At 36.2% G+C, this 15474-nt stretch overlaps 1 protein-coding gene and 1 long non-coding RNA gene across 5 annotated transcripts; one reads left to right on the forward strand and one right to left on the reverse strand.

Moving 5' to 3' along the window:
- Window positions 1–204: 204 nt before the first annotated feature.
- Window positions 205–4508, forward strand: LOC135593378 (protein FLX-like 1). Of its 2 annotated transcripts, XM_065083362.1 has the most exons (6): window positions 205–343; window positions 426–804; window positions 895–1127; window positions 3196–3359; window positions 3957–4039; window positions 4138–4508. In XM_065083362.1, the coding sequence occupies exons 2-6, from the start codon at window positions 439–441 to the stop codon at window positions 4234–4236; spliced, it is 945 nt and encodes a 314-aa protein (XP_064939434.1). In that variant the 5' UTR covers window positions 205–343; window positions 426–438; the 3' UTR covers window positions 4237–4508. The 2 variants fall into 2 exon arrangements, with proteins under 2 accessions (XP_064939434.1, XP_064939433.1); XM_065083361.1 differs by having other exon boundaries at window positions 267–804.
- Window positions 4509–5643: 1135 nt separating this feature from the next.
- Window positions 5644–8905, reverse strand: LOC135593379 (uncharacterized). Of its 3 annotated transcripts, none has more exons than XR_010479561.1 (6): window positions 8686–8905; window positions 7548–7665; window positions 7295–7347; window positions 7139–7215; window positions 6618–7061; window positions 5644–6111 (listed from the first exon to the last, which is right to left on the reverse strand). It is a non-coding gene; the product is annotated as an uncharacterized LOC135593379 (long non-coding RNA). The 3 variants fall into 3 exon arrangements; XR_010479560.1 differs by having other exon boundaries at window positions 5644–6350; XR_010479562.1 differs by lacking the exon at window positions 5644–6111 and having other exon boundaries at window positions 6901–7061; window positions 8682–8905.
- Between the last annotated feature and the right edge of the window lie 6569 nt (window positions 8906–15474).

Genomic DNA, 15474 nt, shown 5'->3' on the forward strand with positions numbered 1-15474 from the left:
ATATGTATATATATATTTCCATTCTAGCATGATATTGTCAAGTATGTTCAAAGTTTTAGCAGACAGAGTTTTTCAATATGCATATTTTATACCTATTATTCTACGTGTAAAGAGGCAATTACGTAACGATATTATACCTGCTATTTTTAAAACACAAGTTTGATTCAATTATATACGGTACATCTTGACACGGATTATTGCGTGCAGTAATCCGCATCCGACAGAGCGTTCCTACGAGCCATCTAATTCTATACGCCCTGTGTAATGAATACATGCTTTAAGATCAGACAGCGTTAAGATCCCCACAGCGAAGGCTTGTTTCAAGTCCCTGGGGAGAAACGAGGTAACCACTGGTTTCCGATCACTTCGCCTCCACGGTTCTCTTTGGGCTCTAAAAACCCTCGAATCTCCGTATCGGAAGCTAGGGTTTCGTCGACGATGTCGGGGAGGAGCCGTATGCCGCAGCACGGCATGAAGGGCCCGCCGCCGTCGCTCCACGATGTGCCGCCTCCCCCTTTCGGCGGCCGCGGGCGCGGCCCGATCCACCACGCCGCCCTCCTCAAGGAGATGAGAGACGGCCCCCCTTTCGGCCTCCGCGGTGGCCATGCCCCTCACCCTGCCGTCATCGAGGAACGCCTCGCCGCCCAACACCAGGAGATCCAGGGCCTTCTCGCCGACAACCAGCGCCTCGCCGCCACCCACGTCGCCCTCAAGCAGGAGCTCGACGCTGCCCAGGACGAGATCCGCCGCATGTCCCACGCCGTCGCCTCCATGCAAGCCGACAGGGATCTGCAGCTTCGTGAGGCACGGACTATGCAATCCCTAGGTTCTTGTTTTTAGATGAAAATAAATCAAGCTCTATTTTTAATCAAAATGCCCCTTAAAATTGAGTAGACTTATGAGAAGTCGATGAAGCTGGAATCGGAGCTGCGAGCTGCGGAGGCTATGAGGGGGGAGCTGATACAGATCCGTGGGGACATACAGAAGCTCAATGCGGTGAGGCAGGAGCTGACAGGTCAGGTTCAGGCCGTTACCCAGGACTTGACTCGTGCCTCGGCAGATTTGCAACAGGCACCAGCGATTAAAGCTGAAATTGAAGCCATCAAGCAGGAAACTCAACGGGTGAGGTAGTATTCATGAAACATGCTCATCATCTCTACTGCTAACCACACTTGTTTGTTCCACGTAAAAAATTAGTTGCTTTATCCAATATAATTGAAATAGAGTAAAACTTACAAAAACTATGATACTGAAAAGTCTGAATTGTAGACATGGAAAATCTTATAAGTAGCACATGACATATCCACGCACACACAAAATATGTACTTTTATATTGTTAAAATTTTATCCTTTTGTGTTTTCGATAATCTATTATCATCAGATATAACATTTATGAGAAGCAGACAACCATTCATACAAGTGAAAACTTTCACAATATATATATATATATATATATATAAACCAATTCTTATTATGTCTTGAAACTATATAGAAGTCTTTTATGTGTAGTTTCCTGGATCATGCTACCATTTGTCACAATATGGTTCTTGTTCCTGATTCATGCTACTTTTGCATCCTAGGTCATTGTGGTAATCCATTCAAAATGCCAAAAATTGGAATACTGTCTCATTAATGTCTTTGGTAATAGTTCCATAAGCATTGTTACTCTAGATATCTTCAAGAAAGCTAAAGGAAACATTGAACCATTTATGATAAAATAAATATATGGTTTTAAAATTTCTATGACCATTTTATTGATCCATTTTGATACATGGTTAGCTATTTAGACTTTAGATCTCATCAAATGTAATAAATGACCTAAATAAGTGAATATCATGGGCCATGACAAATCACTAAACAAGCTAAGTGGCATAATGTTTACTCGTATCTATACACTGGTCTAAAGTGCACCACATTCTAGGTATTAGGTAACTATATTTCTGCATATATGTGATGTACTTACTCAAATTAGAGTAAATGGTGCAAGGGTTTAAGATGTTCTGAGGTACTTGACATGTGTTGGGAAGTAGCAAACGGGTATACTTGGGCTAAAGTGATTGGAAGTCAGTGCCTCTTAAGGGATAAAACCAATATGGATTTTTGCTGCAATTGGACAATGCCACAAGTAACGCCTTTTGGCTCATTCATGGCTCAGTGAAAAATGATTCAGCTCTTTAGCCAACTCTTAGCAATGGAATTAACTCATATATAATTAATATGTAATCTACTATGAATAATGTTGACAATATCTGATACTAGTCCATACCATAACAAACATCTTATTAGCAACCTGGGATTTTAAATCCAATGGCTGCAGGCCACTAAAGCACTTTTCAAAAAATAAAGGGTACTCAGGAGTTCTCCTATGGCAGATCGAGGCCTTTGTTTGTTCATTCCTTTTCTCATCCCTCTTAAGAAATATAACTTGTAGTGATGATGCGGGTTACAAATGTTTTCTCTAACAATGTTATAAAGGCACAACTTAAGCTTGCCTCAGACATCCTGCCATGGTGCAACAGACATTTATAACCTTAGTGCTTCATTTGCATAAGCATATATTTATGAAACTAATGACAACTTGGTTTTAAGCCTAAACCCAACTTGAAAGTCATCAACTTTGAGAACAGATTGAAGTGGGTTAATATATGCTGTTCAGATTTGAATCATATGCAATATTGGAGTTTATTGGTTATCAAGGTTTTCAGATTAGACTTCTGATAGGTTTTTCTGATTGTGTAAACAATTGGTAACTTGTCAAAGTTAGCTCCAAATTGATTCTGAGAAGAGTTTTACTGCTTTACTGAAATATTTTGTTCGTCAGCAATTTTTGTCTAGTGTACATATTTGAATATTGGATGTTCACAATTACATAAAAGAGATATGATAGACTTTTGACTGTTTCCAGAATACTGTGAAAATTATTTGAAAATCTTGAGAAGGACTTAAAAGGTGAGGAATACCATCAGGTGTTAACCATGAATGAAACTTACCCTGTATATCTGTTACCTCTCATCGGAGCTGACAATGAGCCTGAAAGTGACCTCCGTGTTCAACAGGCCCATCTTGTGAAGCCTTGCCAATTAGTTGACAATGAGGCCCATATATGCCCATGGACCTGCCATTATTAATTCTACTTCTCCCTTTTTGCTATCCTTGAATGGTATTTTTGATCTTTTGAACAACAATGACATATAGGGCTGCTATCGAGTATGAGAAGAAGGGTTATGCAGAGAATTATGAGCAAGGGCAAGTTATGGAGAAGAATTTGATTTCAATGGCACGTGAGGTTGAGAAGTTAAGAGCTGAGGTCGCTAATGCTGAAAAACGGGCACGAGCAGCAGCAGCTGCTGGGAATCAAGGTAGGTGCCTGAGTATTTAGTTACCTAAATTGTTTATGTTTTTGTATCAACGTATTCCATAATAATTTAATTCCATTGCCCTGTACATATTTGCATTAATTAAGTACCTAAAATCATTTCTGTCAGTTAACTATGGTAAATATTTCATTGGGTCTTCTGGCTTGCACTTTCGATGTTTGTGGTGGTTTTGGTATTAATCTGTTGCACTGATATTTGCATTAAAGTTTAATAAAAAATATATATATATCAGTTACACTAGGCCAATTAATTTAATTGATAGCCAAAGCTTAAAAATATAATCCAAGCACTTCTAGAATGGACCTCCTAAGGACTTCTAGAAATAATCAAGTTTATATGCACACATGTTAGTCTGGCAATTTAAGGCTCTCTCAAAGAGGACTTCTGTTCTTCAAGTCCTCCCAACAAGGACTTCTGTTCTTCAAGTCCTCCCAGCAAGGACTTCTCATCTTCAACCTTTTTTTCAATACATTAGGATTTACAATTTGCACTTGTATTATATTTTGTTGCCTGCTTATACATTACTCTTTGCGGCAAAACTTGCATAATTTTAACTAGCTATATTTCTTTGATCAACAGGTGCAGTTTATAGTGGAAATTATGGCAATCCAGATCCCAATTATGGTGCAAATCCGTATCCATCTGGCTATGGCGTGAATCCTGTATGATTTTGCGTTGCATTTTGTTTTAGCATTTTTCCAAAGTAGCTTGTTTTTTTAATATTATAGAATTATGATTTTGAACCGTCTCTAAACTATAGGTTCCTGGAGTGACGGATGCTGGTCCTCAGTATGGATCTGGGTCTGGCCATGGTTCTTGGGGAGCATATGACATGCAACGAGCTCATGGACGCCGATAAAAAAGAGTGGCAGTCATCAGTGCTGCTATGCGTTTTCTATATATGATCCTCTGGGGGCAGCTTAATAGCTACCTCCCTTGTTTTCTATCGAGTGTCGTCGATCAGAAATGATGTGGTGGACAGACTCACTACAAATCTTTTGGGTGTTCACTATTCTAGCTTTTGGTTATGACAGTAAGTGATTATTCGGCAAAAGCATTGCTCAATACTAATTTTAGTATGATATTTTTACCTGCAACATGGCTATTATTAACTAAATATGGTTCTCTTCAGTGATTAATTTACTGACATTATGATTGTTGATAACTGTGTGACACTTTTTAACTGTTTCTCGACCCTCTTTTTTGTTAACTGGTGTGATTAGTTGGAAACTTTAGATATCTGTTTATGTTGGATTCCTTCAGAATAAATTACTTAAAAAGTTATATGATTGTCCGGAACAGTTAATTTCCGAGTACATAGTGAGCCTAATTTTTATCACCGGTTGGGTTATTGTCAACAGAATGACTGACGAAATTATGGAGTTGGTTGTATGATTAAATATGCTGTTTGTAAGTCATTTGTATGTATCAAACAACAACTATTAATGAAATTAAATAAGTTTTTAATATATTATATGTCCTGTCTATCCGTTGTAGTTCTCACACCATTAATGGTAAGTGTTTTTACCTGAACCAATCTATTAGTTATATATCCAAAACCATACAGATCTGAGATTAATTTGGTTCAGTGCGGTTTTTGTTAAGCTTTAGAACCATAATGCCCTTTTAGGATAGATATTATATTGTATATGATTATAATCACCATAGGGATATGCTTTACATTTATGTGGACAAAATTTGTTATAACGCATTTTATATGTTTGACAATTAACACTTGAAGGGTTGGTGTTGACTAGTCTTATATTTTCAACAATTGAAAAGTGTTTTTGTTTTCATGTAAGCGATTCATTTCTCCCATCAGTTCTGTTTGTTTTTTTGTTTAGGTGTTTAGTGGCAATTTTTCTTTGTTTAGGTTTTTTGTTATTTACGTTTCAGTATAGAGAAGAAATTATGTTTTCCAGTTGCTTGTAATACTGAACAAGTCATTTCTTATGATGTATAATGAACAAGAAATATGATCGATATTCCGTAAGCTAACCGGTTTGGTTTGCTTTCATCCGTGAGTAATAAATATAAAAGTCTTCTTTTGGTGTTGGCTTTGGTTACAACACTGTTTATCTTGCTGCTTATTCCATAAAACAGGCTTGTAAGTGTATTTATACATGTCTTAATTAAAATCACAGTTTAAGAAGAATCGATAGTGTGCATCTGCTGCGTAATCCAAGGTGGTGACGAAAAGATCTTTGAATAAAGGTAGCAGCAGTCTCCAATTTCAGATAGAAATATATAAATTAAAAAAAAAAAAAGTAGTTATCATCAGACAATTACATATAAATATCACATTTCAAAAATATTCAAGACAGTGCTCAGCAATGCCATACAAGTCATAGTAACTACTACTAATATTATGCTGGGCCAGACTGGATGGAGGACTTTTTACTCGGCATTCGACAGGGCCTCGCCTTCAAATGACTACTGGTCCTCCGTTCACTCGCTCCTCGTGTGCTTCATCGGCAATCTCTAACCTTAGCTCCATGTCATAGCAATCATCCAACACAAATTGTGGGATCTCCTCGCCCCGGAAGAGCCACAGCCCCTTTACCTTCTACGGTGGCTCCCAAGCATTGACAAGCATCTTTCCAAATGCACATTTCCGACCCAAAAAGTCCATGCGCTGGAGGAAACCACTCACTTTGTTCAGGGTCAAGAATGTATTTTTAGTCACAGAACCACAGTGAGTACCCCTCGGGGTCGGTCGTACATATCCCAGAAACTGAAGTCATACATAACAAAATCGTTACACTATGCGAGACAACATTAAAACAATCTAGATTAATAAACGAAAAAAAGCATGCTTCAGTCTTGAAGTGAGAATATCATGTGATGTTCCTACAAAAGGGCCAACTCTGTAATGGGGCCTCTGATCATCACAAAGATAACTGGCTGTTGTAGCATTAGTTTAACTTCCTGTCAAATTTCGACTTCCTGTCAAGGTCCTCTTCATTCAAAGATCTACATATAAGCAGCAAAAAGAAACAGGAGTTTTCTGAAATTTTAGCATAGACCAGAAAAAAAAAATAGCGCATACAGTTCTTTTAACTAACAGGCGCCACACATTATCAGCAGAAACTGAATGATGAAAGATGCCATCATGTCTCAGATTTCCCCAAGAAGATGACATCGGTTTCACTATCATAACAAATACTATCTTCTTTCTACGGCAAACAAAGGATCATCATTGCATAGAGTTTAACAACCAGACAAAAGCAGGAAAGGTACCTTTGATAGCAACCTCACGGAAGTTCATTTTCGTATTAGAATAAAGCCTCTTCCACTCATCTAATATCATCTTACTGAGAGGAAGCAGGACTAGAGGAATTTTTGGCTTGGGTTTGGGCACCTCATCTTCCTCTTCCATGGGTTCTTGCACCTTAGGCTTTGGGGACTCTTTCAGTTGAGAAGGCTTTTTTTTGTGATGGAACAGGTCTTTACCTCACCTAACACCTTGCAGAAATTTGGTTGATCAACCACGGTCCAAAAGTATCTTTCGGAAACTCAGAGGTAAAACTTTTAATGAAGATTCAATTGAATCCAATATATAAGTTACAAATCATAAAAATATCGGCCAAAGTAACAGCATGGCCGACGAGATATATTTGACGTAAGATGAGTGTACAAAGCACCAAGGGCCCTCTTCAAAGAAGATATGGCAGCTTCCTCAACCTACAAAAGGACCATTGTTCAGTCTGAGAGAGTAAAGTTATAGTTGGTACAATGCAAGACAATATTCGTAAACTGACCCAGCAAGATAAGGTCCAAATCCAACTCTTGGGGCAATCTCTGTTGGAGCGAAGTCAATCCATTGCTCAATATGAGCCTGATAATCACATGGCCAGATATATTACATAATCACATTGAAACGAAGCCAAAGATGTTATTAAAACTAAAAAACTTACGTATTCAACGAGTGAAGTACCATAAAGAGGGTTGTCAGCCTTCGAGCGTGTCACTAAAGAAGAATGAACAGAAAGGCATAAGGTTTGAGTGAAATCTTAAAGCATATAACCTCCTAATACCATAACGAGCAATTGCAGTAGTTTAGAAAATGGGACAATCAGGTGTCTCTAATACAGGAGCCTGCCAGAACATTTGGAAAATAAAATAGGATAATTACATGATCTCGAATTTTAAGATCTTGCCATCACTTACCTTCCCGATGGGATTCATCTTAAGAAACCAAGAAATTTTATTTGCAACTCCCATTTCAAAATTCCGCTGCAATCAGTGCCTAGAAACCGCTCTTGTTGTTGTTGTTAACATGTAACACCTGTGAGTGAAATGTTTGTAGTCAAGCACTTATAGAAACCGCTATCAATCATGATGTAACAAGGTTACTCACAGAGTATGATGGCAACAGAAAATTTTCAACAAAGAAGAGAACAAAGAGTATGAGGTAGGGATCTCCAGAAGAGTAGTGCAGTGCTGAATTACTTAATCCTCAAATGTTGACTGTATGATCGGACATAATTATGGACCATCAGAAAAAAACCATATTACTCTGACTTCAGATCACCAGTCATGAGCTGAAAATCATTATGCAAACATTTGTTACAAACTTCAGTTGTTTTACATGCCCACATAATAGTTAACTAACCATGAATTTCTGAAACTATATCATTTTCAAGGATGTACAATATGAGGTACATCATTTTGGGGAACAAGCTTAATAGTGTGTGTGCAGTGTGCCGTGTGTTTGTGCGCTTATTCACGCACGTGCACATCATTTTTAGACAAATCACCATTAAGTAGAATAAAATTGATCCAATTCAGGAAAGTAGGATTACAAATGCAAGCAGTAGTAAATCGTAGCCTGGGCGAGCAGGCCACATAACCTATGAATGCTCGAGCAGGGAGACAAACGGAACCTCGAATTCCTTCCTGATGCATGGGATTATATGCCCAACTTTGCCCCTTTTATACACTGCAGAATTTTCTTAAATATGATATGCATGAAGAACTTGATGCCTTGACAAACCTACTAATACAATTCTACTATAACAACCGAACGGCCTCGAGATGCCTCGGCAACATATTAATCTACTCCTGCTACAACATATTAAACGGCCTTGGAAATCTGAGATGGACTAAGCAGATGTGATGAAATCCCCAGATACCATCAAATCGTAATATTTAGCTTTATAACGACGGTTGTATCACACAAGTCTTTCGAATTTTGATAAGCTAACATGTTATACGACTCTTAACAAGTTTCTTCTAATGCATCAAGGCAAAATGGACATTGTTGCATACGCATGGATAACTAGAAGCATTTTGAAGAGTTACCCACGCCGAAAGAAGAGTCACGTAGCAGATGCCAACGTCGGCATCCCTTGAACCCTAATCCTCAAGCACCAAGAAAAAGTATGGTCCAACAGGAGCAACACAAATTAACCAAGACATCACCAGCGCCATGGAATCAGCGACTTGCGCCCACCTTTCCTCTGGGCCTAAGAATTAGCAGAAGAAACGCAGCAGAGAAGGAGACCAAAACCCCATTTGGGAGAGAAACTTTTTAACGGCAGCGGCGAGTCTGCTTTCTTTAAGTTTCCGCATATTATGTTTATGCGAACAAGAAATCGGGCTTTAGTCCGCATAGTAGTAGTAGTGTGTTTCTTGAGTTGGTTCAACCGTCTCGATTAGATTAAATGGTTTGATTCAATACGATGAATTTGAAAAGTCGGGAGAGGGGAGGATGTAATTTTTTTTTTAAGGAAAAAAGAAAAAAAAAAGATTGAGGATTATTTTTATTATTTTGAAAATGAAGATTTTATTTTATTTTATTTTATTTTATTTTGTGGGAATAAAGGGAAAAGGAAACGTAAAACTACAGCGAAAAAAACTCTAGTATTTTCTTCATTTTCTTTTCTTTTCGATTCAACAAAAGCCGAAAGTGATTCAGTAAGGTTTATAATTTTACTACAAAACCTTTTTTTTTTGGTGTGTTTTTAAGGTTTTGATTATTTAAAATTAAAAAAATCTAAATTTAAGCGCTAGGGATCATTTTTTGGTCGCGATTTGTGGATGTCGCCTCTCCTCTGTGTCTATAATGTCGTGTGTCTCCTCCGCTCACACCCCTCTATCACTTTTTACGAGTAATCAAAATAATTAACTCGAAAATAAATATCAAACCTCTTACGAGCTGCTTAAAATAGAAAGACAACAAAGAGAGGTTGATGAGATATCCAAATTCTTCTTTTCTTCCCTAAGGGCATACGTCGACTTTTATGTTTCGAAAGTGGGATAGCACGTCCTCGATACATAACGTTGATGCAATTTTTAAGGTGGTTCCTTCCGTCTTTTAACATCTTTATTATATTTTATATCATCACCCTCAATTTCTAGGTTGGATGGGTACTCATCCTTTTGCATATATCAATCCTTCTTTGATTGCACTATCTCACTATCTCATTTGTTTGTTTACATCCGGTCAAAATATAACTCTCGTTAGGCTTGAGACATATTTTCAAAGATTTTTTTAATAAATAAATCTCATATCTCCGCCTATAAAATGTGAAAAAGGAACCGCAGGTGCCTTTTGTTTTTAAGCTTAGGGAGAAGAGATCATGGTGAATTTTTGTTTCAGCAAATAGGGTTTCAAGGTAAAGACAGATAGATCACTGGATGGATTGAGCTTTTAATCGCTTCGTCACATGAAAACTGCATTGTGGAGAAACATTCTTCAATCTTCATAGTTGAGCAAGATTAATTAACACTTGATCTGCTGTTTGCATGATTCGCCAAGTGGGGATCTGACTTGAGAGCATGGTCCTATTAAATTGGAGTCGTATGGCATGTCTCCTTACTATTAAATGGAAGTTGGTTGCAGAATGGATGTGTTTTTGGAGTTGAAACTATCGTAATGTTTTATACTAGAGATCTGTTGTTATAAATTATTCAAATTAAGAATTTTTTTTCAAAAGATTTATTTGAAAAGATGTTTTCTTTTATTTTTTGGTAGTTATTTTTCAAAGTTTGTGTCTTTTGAGAAAATAGTTATAATTTTCAAAAGTTATGTCTTTTGAGAAAATGGTTAATTTTCAAAGATTGTGTCTTTTGAGAAAATATCTATAAATAGCTATTTGAGGGTAAATTACAGATACAATTTTCTTTCATGCTCTTCTTCTTTACTCTCCAAGTGATTGAGTTAGACATTCTCCAATTCCTTTCTGAAGATTCTTTATTGTTTGCTCAATACAGATCTTCTAAAGGCTTGTCATATCCACTAAAACTATTTGCATCAAACCCAGAGCAATCTTATTGAGAAGATAGTGCAAATATCGTTTTTAGGAAAGTGTTTATACACGTTTCAAGCCTAAATATCTTTCCTAAAGTATTCTTGATCTTGTGTTTGTTATTTGTTTCCATAGTGGGTTTTATTCTCTTCTTTGTCGTACCTCTTTTTTCCAACAATCTAAAAACGATATCTTGTGAGTTTATTCAAATTCACTATGGAGGCTACAAATATCATCAAATTATTGAATCAAGATTTTGTTCGTTTGGATCGTTTTGATGGAACGAATTTTACCCGTTGGCAAGATAAGATGAAGTTCATGTTGACTACTTTGAAGATCTTCTATGTGCTTGATCCAAATCTTCAACCAATTCCTGATCCAACCGACGATGACACCGATGAAATCAAGGCTGAACAAAAGAAAAGAAATGAAGATGAAGTCATGTGTAGAGGACACATTCTCAATGCTCTTTCGGACCGGCTTTATGATCTTTATACGGTGGAACCATCTGCAAAAGCAATTTGGAATGCTTTGGAATTCAAATATCATGCCGAGGAAGAAGGTACAAAGAAATTTTTAATTTCTAAATATTTTGATTACAAGTTTGTGGATGGCAAGCCAATCTTGGCACAAGTACATGAGTTGCAGGTCATTGTTAATCAATTGAAGGCTGAAAAAATTGAACTTCCTGAACCTTTTCAAGTAGGGGCTGTAATAGCCAAGTTGCCTTCATCTTGGAAAGGGTATAGGAAGAAGATTTTGCATGATTCCAAGGATATTACTTTGGAGCAAATTCAAAAACATCTTCGAATCGAGGAGGAATCGAGGATAAGAGATAAGAGTGAGAACTCTTTTTGTAATATAAAAGCAAATGTTGTGAATCAGCCTAAGAATTCCAACAAAAGCAAACAAAACAAGGAGAATCATTTTGGCCCCAAAAGGGATCAAAGAAAATTTAAGAAGCCACAGAGTGGAGGCTGTTTTGTTTGTGGAAAACCTAGTCATTTTGCTAGGGATTGCAGATTTAAAAAAAGGCCAGAAACCAAAAGTCAACTCCGTTGAGGGAGATGATAATATAATCGCTATGGTGAGCGAAGTGAATGCCATATTTAGCAAGGTTTCTGGTTGGTGGTACGATACTTGTGCTACCGTCATGTTTGCTATGATAAGGGACTCTTCAAGACTTACAAAGAAGTCACAGAAGGGCAAGAGATTCAAATGGGAAATGAAGTTCGTTCTAAGGTGATTGGCAAGGGAAATGTGGAACTCACTTTCACTTCAGGTAAGAAAGTCACTCTTACTAATGTTCTTCATGTACCGGATATGAGTAGAAATTTAGTGAGTGGGAATCTCCTTAGCAAACCTGGAATTAAATCTGTTTTTGAATCCGGGAAGTTAATTCTATCCCGTAATGGAACTTTTGTTGGAAAAGACTATTCCGCTGAGGGAATGGTCAAATTATTTATTGTTGACAATGATTCTAAAGTTAATAAAGATATTGCTTCTATTTATATTGTTGATTCTTATTCATTATGGCATGATAGATTAGCACATATTGGAATTAGATGATTAGAAGAATGGTTAAGTGTGTCTTAATAAATTGTCATTTTGATGATATTAATAAATGTGAAATTTGTGTTAAATCAAAGATGATGAAGAAACCCTTTAAAAGTGTTGAAAGATATACTAATTTGTTAGATTTAATACATTCTGATATATGTGAATTAAATGACATATTAACGAGAGATGGTAATAGATATTTTATTACTTTTATAGATGATATGTCTAGATTCACATATGTGTACTTGTTGAAACATAAAAATGATGCTTTTAATGCTTTTAAGGCATATAAAGCAAAAGTTAAAAATCAATTGGGGAAGAAAATTAAAGCTTTAAGAAGTGATAGAGGAGGAGAATACTTTCCTAATGAATTTAACTTGTTTTGTGAACAACATGACATAATTCATGAATGTTCAGCACCTAGAACACCTGAGCAAAATGGATTAGCAGAAAGAAAAAATAGAACTTATCTAGAGATGATTAATGCTATGTTGTTACATGCTAAATTATCTTATAATTTGTGGGGAGAAGCTTTATTGGCTGCATGTCATATCTTAAATAGAATTCCCTCTAAAAAGAATAAGATCTCTCCATATGAGTTATGGAAAGGAAGACGACCTAACATTGGTTATTTTAAAGTGTGGGGGTGTCTTGCATATTGTAAGAATAATGATCCTCAAAGGACAAAATTGGGACCTAGAGGAATCAAATGTGCATTTATAAGCTATACCTCAAATAGCAAAGCATATAGACTTCTTAATTTGGAGTCTAATATCATAATAGAATCTCGAGATGTGGAGTTCTTTGAACATTTATTGACTTCTAGTAATAATATTCATCCTCCAACTAGTGAAGAGTCACTAGTGAAGAAATCTCAAAAGGTTGGTGAGCAACCTAAAATTCCTTTGATTGGATATCAATCAAGTTCACAAGAGGTTGGAGAGCAATCTTATGAATTAAGGAGAAGCACTCGTGTATAAAAAGCAAAAACATTAAGATCGGATGAGATTGATTCTCAAAGTATTTCTTTTTACCTAGTAGAAGGAACTAACGAGAGAGTATTAAAAACAATTCCTCTTGTTTTACAAGTGGAAGATGATCCTAAAACATTTAAAGAAGCTATGGCTTGCTGCTTTTTGGAAAGATGCTATTAATGATGAGATGAATTCTATTATGTCAAACCATACTTGGGAACTTGTCGATTTACCTTTTGCCTCAAAACCTATTAGTTGTAGATGGATATTTTGTAGGAAGTATCATACAAATGGTACTCTCCAAACGTTCAAAGCAAGGTTAGTTGCTAAAGGATTTCGACAAAAGGAAGGAATAGATTATTTTGACACATATGCTCCTGTGGCTAGGATCATATCTATTAGAATTATTTTTGCTTTAGCATCAATTTTTGATCTTTATGTTCATCAAATGGATGTCAAAACGGCATTTCTAAATGGAGACCTCGATAAGGAGGTATATATGGAACAACCCGAAGGTTTTGTTCTACCGGGAAATGAACATAAAGTGTGTAAACTTATTAAGTCATTGTATGGTTTAAAGCAGGCTCCAAAATAATGGCATGAGAAATTTGATGCAATAATTCTTTCTAATGGATTTGTTCATAATATTGCAGATAAATGTGTTTATCTCAAAACTTGTGATGATTATATGGTGATAGTTTGCCTTTATGTTGATGATATGCTAATAGTGAGCAACAACATAAAAGGTATTGTAGAAACAAAGAGGTTTCTATCTTCAACATTTAAGATGAAAGATCTTGGGCAAGTTGATACTATACTAGGTATCAAGGTAAAAAGAAATAGTGGGGGATATGTTTTGAGTCAAACTCATTACATAGAGAAAGTATTGGAGAAATTCAGTCATTTAAAAATCAAAGAAGCAAATACCCCATTTGACCCAAGTATCAAATTAGTCAAGAATGTTGGAAGAACAGTGGCTCAATTAGAATATTCAAGTGCTATAGGAAGTCTTATGTATGCAACGCAGTGCACAAGACCTGATATAGCATTTGCAGTTAGTAAATTGAGTAGATTTACTAGCAATCCAAATATAGAGCATTGGAAGGCTATTGAAAGAGTTCTTGGATACCTTAAACGAACCAAAGATTATGGCCTACAATACTCAAAATTTCCTGCTATTTTAGAAGGATATACTGACGCAAGTTGGATATCGAGTTTTTGAGATAACAAATCCACTACTGGTTGGGTGTTCACCTTGGGAGGTGGCGCTGTTTCTTGGAAGAGCAAGAAACAAACGTGTATAACTCACTCAACTATGGAATCGGAATTTGTTGCTCTAGGAAAGGAGGCTGAATGGTTGAGGGACTTTCTATTAGAAATTCCATTGACTTCTAAGAGTGTGAATTCAATTTCTATACTTTGTGATAGTCAAGCCACTTTAGCTTGTGCATATAGTGAAATATATAATGGAAAGTCAAGACATATAAGTCTTAGACATGATTATGTGAGGAAATTAATCAAGAGTGGGATTATTTCACTCACATTTGTGAAAACAAGTGAGAATTTGGCTGATCCATTCACCAAACCTCTTACAAGAGAAGTTGTAAGATCAACATCAAAATGAATGGGGCTAAAACTCCTTGAATAAAAGATCCACCAATGATAGCAACTCTACTCAACATTATGAAATGAGTAATGAAGAGTTCAAAGGGTAATAACAAGTCATTGATATGTGGAGTGGTTCAGCACTTTGAAATATTTTATGAGTCCCATCTAAAGATGTTAAAGTGCTGGTTGTCACCGAATGAGGGTTGAGTTAATTATACTCTTAATGAAGTTCAGTCAAGTTAGGACAAATATCTCAAAGAGTGACAAAGATACTATAAGAACTTCACCTATATGAACTTAGAAGTGGTGCCGCTTCGATTGAGAGTTGGAGTTTCTCTCATAAAAGTTCATGAACTTGGATGAGCCCAAGGCCATATTAGGACTAAGCGAGATTTTATGAGGAATACAAGAATGTTGTATTTATGTGTGTGGTATCACTGGTGTTGTCATGAGGAATAACAAATTCAAAGCTTTTATGCTATTTGGGATTTCGACTTCACTTTGTGATGCTTACACTAAGGTAATATTCAAATCGAAAGATATATTACTTTATTCATAAATACTATTCAATCACTTGGAGAAAATTTTAAATTTGAACAAGTGGAGGATTGTTATAAATTGTTCAAATTAAGAATTTCTTTTCAAAAGATTTATTTGAAAAGATGTTTTCTTTTATTTTTTGGTAGTTATTTTTCAAAGTTT

This window comes from Musa acuminata, chromosome BXJ1-9, assembly GCF_036884655.1.
Source record: "Musa acuminata AAA Group cultivar baxijiao chromosome BXJ1-9, Cavendish_Baxijiao_AAA, whole genome shotgun sequence".
Classification (NCBI taxonomy): Eukaryota; Viridiplantae; Streptophyta; class Magnoliopsida; order Zingiberales; family Musaceae; genus Musa; species Musa acuminata.